Genomic DNA, 9,677 nt, shown 5'->3' with positions numbered 1-9,677 from the left:
TAAGCGGAGGACTGAATGTCAACACAACGCAAACAATACAAAATATAGGACGAAAGAAATTGCGAACTCTAAGAACATAAAGTTGCAAATGAGGTGAGTCCATTTGCAATCCTTTACGGTTTACCTGGGGTTGCAGTGGGGATTAGCCACCGGGAGATTAAGAGTAGGGGTATTAGTCACCGCGTTCTTTTGTTTCATGTACACGTCGGCATGTCGGCAAGGAATGGGTCAAAAGGATACTTCTGTCTTACTATTAAACTTTTAAGTTTATTTTCCGTTTAGATTTATTACTTTAACAAGAAGTATACATAGGTAAAACCGGGTATTTTCTTAACGACTCGCAAGTGGCTATAACCATATTGGTGTAATAATTTCTTATTCGTGACTAGTAACAAAACTAGTATATAGTAGATAAAAAGAAATGGTCTCATTTCATTATTTTCTTCACACTTTAAATATTAAATGCAACCCATTTTATTATAGTTAAATATACAGTCGAAAATGTTTAGTACCCCTGGACATAAACATGTCTGCGTATCTAAATTATTTTAGTAGTTTGTATTATTAATTGCCACAATCACTTATAAAGTATATGGCACATGATTAAATTACTATCATTAAATATTTTTCGCGATAAAAGGTAAATGACAATTACCTAATATAAACATAATGGACGGGAATCCGCCTCCGCTTCACCCGAAATGAAAATGTTGAGTATTACAAATGTGTTTATTTTAATAACCGGTAACAGTATACAATTTGTCTTTAAAAATTACATCTCGGGATAAGTTTTTTTAAATAAGTGTTTTTCTAGCAAAAACTATTTTTTCTAAATTACAAATGCACTGAATCCAAAAACCGAAGTATAATATTCTCCTTCAAAAAATAAATAAATAGTTGTTTTCTAGTAAAAAAACGAGGCCGCGAAATCGCGACCCCGGAATTACGATCGGACGTGAATTCGCGTCTTCGGCATCCGAGATAAGAATTATGAAAATTACAAATGCACTGAATCTAAAAACCAGCAACAGTATAATATTATCCTTCATAAATAAAGTAACATTTTGGTATCAGCATTTAAGTACAGTTGTTTTCTAGCAAAAAAAAACACAACTCGAGGACGCGAAATCGCGTCCTCGGCATAACGATTACACATAACATGGGACGCGAATTCGCGTCTTCGGCATCCGAGATAAGAATTATGAAAATTACAGATGCACTGAATCCAAAAACCAGCAACAGTATAATATTATCCTTCATAAATAAAGTAACATTTTGGTATCAGCATTTAAGTACAGTTGTTTTCTAGCAAAAAAAACAAATAACTCGAGGACGCGAAATCGCGTCCTCGGCATTACGATTACACATACATAGGACGCGAATTCGCGTCTTCGGCAATGAATGGGTTAATAACACTCAGGTAAAGTATTGATAGTTATTTCTTAAATGAATGTTATTTAATTTATCAAATATTATTGACAACAGGTGTGGTGAAATCTTGTCCAATTGTTTCATAATATAAAGTAATATTTGAGTCTGCTACTGAAGCTGTTGTAGTAGGCTTAGGCTTATCCTCCAGAATTTCGTCTATTAATTGCATAACACCTCGTTTAAATTTTCTCATTTGGCTGTCGGACATAGGTTCTAGTTCTAGATCGGGCAATAAGCTGAGCAGAAACATTGTTTTTGGATTTTGTGCAAGATCTTCAGCTGTTTCTGCCTTAGCTTGTTTAGCCTTAAAGTAATCAACAATGCATTCATCCACGGAGTTTTTTGTTTTGCGGGTTTTTTTTTTCGAAGAAAGGTTTGAAGTCATCGATGCCGGTGATGGCGTCGGCTCTGATGCTGTTGATAAATGTGGCGATGGCGTTGGCAATGGTCGAGATTGTGGCGAAGGCGTCGGCACTGTCGGTGACTGTGGTGATGGAATTGGTTCATGTTCTGTACTTATCTGATTAATAGATGTATGTGAATTGTTAAAATTGGCCAGTATTGATTGCGATCCATCTTCATCATCGGTGATATCATCATAAACGTCAGGTTGATTCGTTTCGTTGATTGGTGGGCTGACTAGGTTCCCAGAAACCGACTCTGTTGATAATTTAATAAATGGCAACGTGAACTGCATCACCTCATTTAAGTAATATGGTTTCTTCTTTTTTGCTCCAGCTCCGCTTTTACCGGGTTTCATATTTCGTACATAAACATTGCGAATATTTCGCCATTTTTCTTTGCATTCAGCACCTGTAATTAAACCATGGTTTTGTTTTAGGTATTTTGGCGAAGGAAGTACATTTAAAAACTTGGCATCATATTTCGCAGAGGAACAATACAATATGTGCAATTATTGCAGAAACTGTAATTATTATATGGGATACGCTAAGTAAAACTTATATGCCGATCCCAAACATGGCTGGTTGGAAGAAGATTTCCGAAAGATTCTATCTGCTTTGGAATTTACCTAACTGTTTGGGTTCCTTCGATGGCAAACATATCAGAATAGAAAAGTTACCTAAAACTGGTTCAAGCAATTTCAATTACAAGTCCTTTAACTCTAGTCTTAATCTAGTCTTAATTTAGTCTTAATGGCTTGCAGTGATGCTGATGGTCTTTTCACATTTATTGAAACAGGTTATGCAGGAAGAAACAGTGATGGGGGTATATTCAAAGCGTCAGCGATGAAATACTGGATTGAGCACTCTAGTTTGAACATACCACCGCCATCTGTTTTACCAAATGATGAAAATGAAAATGTACCATGGTTGCAATAAAGAATGATTATGATTATGATTAATAACGTAAGAAGAGTTTTTAACTATCGACCCAGCAGAGCTAGGAAAACAGTTGAATGTGCTTTTGGGATGATGACAGAAAAATTTCGGCATATTACGGCACAGTATATCAGAGTTATGTGCAATTATAAATGGAAGTGCATTCGACGTTATATCAGACAGCATCGCAGGAAACCTGTAAAATTAATAAAATACTTAGTAAAAAGCTTCTAGAAATTAGTACAGACAAAGTGTCTATTTATCAAACTCTTACTCCATAATCCCAATATTCTGATACGCTGACATGAAAGCGGATCGGTAAATTTGATTTCCAACAATATTTCTCATTTCAAGAATCCTTCTGAAATTTGGTACAGCGATAGTGATTTCTCTTCGCCTTTCCAAATTACGGGAATGGAATCCCAAATTCTCAGCTTCTATTGGTCTGAAATTGAATAATAAATCACTGAAATTGACTTCATAATTTTTAAACATGGTAAAATATTAAATACTCAATAAAACTTACATCAGGCTTGTTTCTCCGTTAAAAAGCATCATAATTTCTGACGGTATTATTAAATGCATTTGGAAAAACTCATCAGGCCTAAAATTAAAAATACACAATTTAAAAATATTAAATTTCTAAAAATGCAGAATTTAAAATGAAGTTACAACTTACAACTCTTCAATTTTTCTAAAAATGTATCTGGTCCCCGTTTCGTTTGATGTTAGCAGTGCAGAAACATTATTTGTAGTCAAAATAACTTGTTGATCTGCTGAGTGATGTAAAGTCGCTCTCAACGTCATTTTTAAAATTTCATTTCGAAATTGTTGGAAAGGCCATTCGGTCGGTACTTCACGTTCAAAACTCATGTTCTGGTACTCCATATTTAATCTAAAAACTGATTCAAAACTTAATCAACGTAAAAAATAATGCAAGCAAAACTACTGTTATTGTTATGCAGAATCTATAAATACCTTTAACGTACAAATCGCTAAAACTAGTTTTGCATTGACGATTGTCCAGTAAATTGGCAAGTGTTTCACTGTAAATTTCTTTGTCACAACGATATTAAGAAATGTCAGGTAATATTAACACTTATAAGTTAGTATTTTGATAAAGTTCATTAAAATATAAGAGCACACGTGTGAGTTCAACTGATACCGTTTCAGAAATGGCGGTTCAATTTCGTCATCTAATTAAGGTGTTTTTCTTACGGTGACAGTGAATCATACGGAATTCTGCATCTTATTGATCTACGATTATAGTCGAGTTTTCTTTGTGTTGTCGAGTGCATAAAAATACGTACAGACATGCTATTGTTATTCCAAGAACTGTCAAGTTATCGAAATAGGATTTGAACATGTTTGAAGATCGGTAAACAAAATTGTTGGTATCTAAGACCTGGTTGGGTGTGGCGAAACGTGTAGCCATTTTATCAAGGGCAATGTGAAGTTGTAAGATGTGAGGCTGCGGAAATGTTTGAAAGTGGGAGTGTAATGTCCATATAAGTCCATTGTGTGCATATGAAATTTAAAGCTCGACGAAAACTGCCGTCATCTGTTCAATAGTTTATGAATTTTGATTGGTAATGGCAGTTAATGTTAGATACGAGATAGGTCACGACAATTTTATTTTTATAGTAAAATAACAGTATTAGTTGCAAAAGTGATCGACTGCTTACATTGTATCAACTGTTTTATAATTAAATAAATGACATAAGATAAAAATAATATTATGAGTCATAAACTCATAAGATATTTACAATAGTGAAATTCGCATGTGCTAGAGATAAAAATGCTATAAAACTGATTATATGATTAAAAATTTTGATAAGCGTCATTAATAAGATATTAGAGCTCTAAATTTTCTGAAAAAAAAAAACAAGTACACTAATAGTAGGAATGTTGAAATATATATGCCATATTTTGTCATTGGCTCTAAGATTCCCAAGAACTGAGACCTGTAACAAGAAATAACATTATAATATGTCTCAGCAATGTATAAAAGAAAACCAATCCAGTAGCATTATTTACACAACTTTGAGAGCGAGTTAAGGCTTTCTATCAATGAAATAAATGCCATTAATTTTTCGAAATTGATATAGAAAAAAGAATAGAACAAAAAATCGTAATAATTGATGTTAAAAATAGACTTGCCCTGAAAATGCGGTTTATTTTTGAAAATTTTGAACTCTTAGTAACCAGTAAAAGTTTTGTGTCTATAAAGATTCATACTGACAAATCCGTCTAAGATTTAACAGGCAATAACTTACTTTGGTTGTGGAATCATATTACAGCACAGTATATCAGAGTTCTGTGCATTTATAGATGGAAGTGCATTCGACGTTATATCAGACAGAATCGCAGGAAACCTGTAAAATTAATAAAAAGGGGTAAAGTTTGGTAAAACCAAATAAGCATGCCTTAAGCGTTTATGTCATTCGTATATTATTTAAATAGAGGTTCTTGATAACACAAAAAAAGTCCTTTTTATTATTTTCAATTTTTAGATAGACTTATAATACATTTTCGAATTGAAAAAAAAAAAAACAATTTAATAAAGATAAAAAACTACACTAGCGCTTAAGGCATGCAATAATATCATAACTACATTACTGACATTCGGTATGATAATATATTATGTATAGTTTAAGCTATTTCCAGCTGTATTTAGAAAAAAAATGATACAAGACTGCTAAAAGACAGCAAAATCTCTCGAGAGACCAACCGAAATAAATTCATTGTAATTAAACAAAACGACTTGACGCTACGATTTTGTATTCCTTATGTTCGCAAATATATAATGAATCAATTAAAAAAAAAGGGAAAAAGTGGATTTTTATTAAAGCTATAGTGTTTACAACGGCTATATTTTTAATTTTCATGACTACGAGTACTTAAAAACGTTTATTATATAAAAATAGTGATTAAAAACAATTTAAAAAAAAACTTTTTAATAGATCAGTAATCATTTCTGTATCTGACAATGTATTTTTATAGCATTTTTTTTTTTTTTTAATACTACGTCGGTGGCAAACAAGCATACGACCTGCCTGATGGTAAGCAGTCTCCGCAGCCTATGTACACCTGCAACTCCAGATTGACATGATTTACATGTATATTATGTCTGTCAGATATAAATTAATGTGCCGAATCACAGGATTTTGATTTTTAGACGATAGTATAACATACCTACGCTCACGCTTAAGGCATGCAATAACTTAGTAAAAAAGCTTAAGCTAGAATTCTAGAAATTAGTACTGACAAAGTGTCTATTTATCAAACTCTTACTCCATAATCCCAATATTTCGATACGTTGACATGAAAACGGATCGGTAAATTTGATTTCCAACAATATTTTTCATTTTAAGAATCCTTCTGAAATTTGGTACAGCGATAGTGATTTCTCCTCGCCCTTCCAAATTACGGGAATGGAATTCCAAATTCTTATCTTCTATTGGTCTGAAATTAAATAATAAATTACTGAAATAATTGACTTTATAATTTTTAAGAATGGTAAAAATATTAAATACTTAATAAAGCTTACACATATTGAAGGAGTTTATCATAAAGACGGGAAGCATCAGGATGAAGCCCCAGTACATCAGCACAACAATGACTGTTATCCACAAACAAACTGGAGATTCAAGGACAATGCACCACTTCAAGTATTTGGAATGGTTAGAAAATGCCATTCCGGACCCACAATTGTTCGTTGAGTTCCTGCTAGCCGTCAATATGCAAGAGCAGCAGTATTCAGTGAAAGCGATGCAGGCTAATCAGTCACTACCTGGTCCAATTATCGTGCACGGTGACCTCGGTATTGGAAGGACTGCAGCATATTGTATCATTGACATGTGCCTGTACCATTTAGTACACACTGCGACAGTTTCAGTTCCAATGACAGTTTTGAAATTAAGACAGCAACGAAATTTCAGTATTCAAACTCCAATTCATTACTTTTTTTTTTTTTTTTTAATTTATTTAGGAACAAACAGTCACATATTAATATATATAAGCTTAAGTGATAACAAACAGACCTTTAGTTCCATTGAAAATAAAAGTATACATAGTAAATTACAGATCGAAACAGGGAAGGTGTTAGGCATCTTCTTGTCTGTCACGCGTACAGGGACTTCAAAACATCGGTAGGTAATTAATAAATGCATGACATAGTACAGAGTTTAAAGTGGAATACAAAATAATTAAAAATACATGTATCGCTATAGTTGTTATGCGTGCAAATAATATATAGTTACTAGGTACTTAAAAGAAAACGTACAATATTTATAAAGAAAAGATTGAACTTCGCAGAATGCTACTGTATTTACAAAATGATAATGAAAAAAATATCTACATTTGAAAATTTATCATTGTAATCACGACAGGCTCGTCTAAAAAAAATATGCTTGGCAAAATTAGAGCCTAAGCCTTGGAGATTTGTAGTCTGCATTCCGGCAGGTTTGCCATTGCTGGCGGCGTTGTTCCCTTTGGACGTGCCTTGAAACACCGCACACATGACTCAATTCTGGAGCGTACAATACCCCTAGCAGACAATATCCAATACCGAAGCCTTAACAATGAAAACAAATGTTTTTTCACCCGCGTGGCAATTTTTGCGGTGCATATAATCTATAATCAGATTAACGACATGATCCTTACGCGGCAGCAGAAATGGATGTTTGTGATCGAAGGTGAGATTAGCGTTGTCCAACCTACCTCCTACTCGCAACACTCCATCTACTAGGATGGGCCTAAGTTTCCGAATAGCCTTCGAGGCTGGAACTTTGCTAGCCTGATTGGCCTTCAAATATTCAGGAAAATGCACAGTCTGAATAGCCTTGATAGCGGCTACCTCAGCCGCTTCCGTGTCTTCTACCGTAACCGCGCCTTTGGATAGCAGCAATTTCATGAAACGTAATACGTAAACAATCACGCGCAGGTATCTTAACCAAGATGAGATCCTTTTGGACAACGTGTACAACACAGGCTCCTCCTCTGGGGGGGCATAGTCGCAATAGTGGGTAAGGCTATCACCTTTTTTGTTCCGGCACTTCGCTCTCAGGGCTCGCAACGAAAGGTTTTATGGGCCATCTTGAGCGTTCCAGTCGAGCCCACGATGGACCTTGTAACCACAGGGGATGTTCCAATAGTTGGGAGGGTGTAAGCCCACGCGAAAGGCAATCGCTTGGATTTTCCTTCCCTGATACATGGAAGAAACAATCCGATGGCAAATTCTTCTGGATCTTTGCCACCCTATTCGCGACGAAAATTTTCCATCGGTGGGGACTGGAGTGAATCCAGTGCAAGGTCACGGTCGAATCCGAAAACGCATATATTTGAGAGAGTGTGATTCGCGCGGTATAATGATCCATAACTACTCGAACCAATTTCGACATAATCAATGCCGCACATAATTCCAAACGGGCCAAAGACACAACCCTCATCGGGGCCAATTTCGATTTCGCGCACAAAAATCGCAATGATATGCTTTGATTAGCTACCACATGTAAGTACAGTACCGCACCATAAGCCTTCTCACTCGCATCTGCGAAGGCTAAAAGTGTAACCGTACAGGCAGACGTTACGCCTACGTGACGCGGTATTCTCATTTGGCTAAGAAGCGGTAAATCTCTAACGAACTTAGCCCACGTGTCAATAATAGCCGAGGGTGGAGTCTCATCCCATTCGATGTGTTCTAACCATAACTGTTTTATCATAAGTTTAGCATATAAGATCACAGGAGCCGCAAAAATTGCCACGCGGGTGAAAAACATTTGTTTTCATTGTTAAGGCTTCGGTATTGGATATTGTCTGCTAGGGGTATTGTACGCTCCAGAATTGAGTCATGTGTGCGGTGTTTTCAAGGCACGTCCAAAGGGAACAACGCCGCCAGCAATGGCAAACCTGCCGGAATGCAGACTACAAATCTCCAAGGCTTTCGCGCATACCGGAGTTGATCTATGCGGACCGCTCAACGTTACCTTGGTGCGAAGACGCGGCGCTAAGTCAAAAAATGTACGTTTGTGTCTTTATTTGCCTGACCACGCGCAGCACTCATGTAGAGATATGCGCCGACTTAAGTTCAGAAACGTTCCTTAACGCGCTGAAACGGTTTATATCCCGTCGAGGTCCGGTAGATACTATGTATTCAGATAATGCAACGAATTTTGTCGGAACTGATTCTCATTTGAAAAATCTCCTTAATCAAGGTTTTTCTGACATCTTTCAGAAAGAGCTTCTAGAAAATCAAGTAAAATGGAGATTTATCCCACCTAACGCCCCACACTGGGGAGGCAGCTGGGAAGCGGCTGTAAAATCATTTAAGACTCACCTATTTCGGGTGATTGGCGCTCAAATATTGTCATACGACGAGCTTTACACGCTTTTGTGTCAGATTGAAGCTGTATTGAACAGTAGGCCTTTGGGCCTCTTGAGTGCCGATCCCGCAGAGCCCGCACCGCTCACACCGGCCCATTTTTTGAATACCGTACCCTTAAGGTCCCTACCCGCCGCGGAGATAACAGAAGAGAGGACTCATCGATTATCTCGTTATAGTTTACTCGAGAAACTGGTACAATCGTATTGGCGACGCTGGTCCCTGGAGTTTTTACATACGTTACAAACGCGGGAAAAATGGAACACCGATTCGCGACCTATCACCGTTGGGACTGTAGTTCTTATTATCACTGACAACGCCCCGCCGTTGCACTGGCCGATGGGCATAGTTATTGAGACGTACCCAGGAAAAGACGGCGCGATAAGAGTAGTCTTAGTAAAAACAAAGAATGGCACGTATAGGCGCCCGGTAGTACGTTTGTGTCCACTTCCTTCTAATATCCCTTAGTCCGTTTTTTTTTTTTTTTTGTAACATCATTAGTGTTAGTAAAGTAGGTTAATGTA

At 36.4% G+C, this 9,677-nt stretch overlaps 2 protein-coding genes across 2 annotated transcripts; both read right to left on the bottom strand.

Annotated features, from left to right (window-relative positions):
- Positions 1-1,428: 1,428 nt before the first annotated feature.
- LOC133524767 (sal-like protein 1) lies at positions 1,429-2,551 on the bottom strand. Its single transcript, XM_061860909.1, has one exon. The coding sequence runs from the start codon at positions 2,189-2,191 to the stop codon at positions 1,466-1,468; it is 726 nt and encodes a 241-aa protein (XP_061716893.1). The 5' UTR covers positions 2,192-2,551; the 3' UTR covers positions 1,429-1,465.
- Positions 2,140-4,580, bottom strand: LOC133524768 (uncharacterized). Its single transcript, XM_061860910.1, has 4 exons — positions 3,451-4,580; positions 3,298-3,375; positions 3,046-3,216; positions 2,140-2,244 (listed from the first exon to the last, which is right to left on the bottom strand). Exons 1-4 carry the CDS (start codon positions 3,657-3,659, stop codon positions 2,238-2,240), a joined length of 465 nt encoding a protein of 154 aa, XP_061716894.1. The 5' UTR covers positions 3,660-4,580; the 3' UTR covers positions 2,140-2,237.
- Positions 4,581-9,677: the final 5,097 nt, after the last annotated feature.

The sequence above is a fragment of the Cydia pomonella genome, chromosome 14 (assembly GCF_033807575.1).
Source record: "Cydia pomonella isolate Wapato2018A chromosome 14, ilCydPomo1, whole genome shotgun sequence".
Lineage (NCBI taxonomy): Eukaryota > Metazoa > Arthropoda > Insecta > Lepidoptera > Tortricidae > Cydia > Cydia pomonella.
This window is presented reverse-complemented; position numbering and strand designations above follow the sequence as displayed.

Bases quoted from the DNA above. Each gene is read 5' to 3' on its own strand.
- LOC133524767 (XM_061860909.1), bottom strand. From the start codon at position 2,191: ATGAAACCCGGTAAAAGCGGAGCTGGAGCAAAAAAGAAGAAACCATAT.
- LOC133524768 (XM_061860910.1), bottom strand. From the start codon at position 3,659: ATGGAGTACCAGAACATGAGTTTTGAACGTGAAGTACCGACCGAATGG. The intron at 3,376-3,450 runs GTAAGTTGTAAC...TTTTAATTTTAG, and splicing joins TTTAGAAAAATTGAAGAGTT to GCCTGATGAGTTTTTCCAAA. The intron at 3,217-3,297 runs GTAAGTTTTATT...ATTCAATTTCAG, and splicing joins AACGGAGAAACAAGCCTGAT to ACCAATAGAAGCTGAGAATT.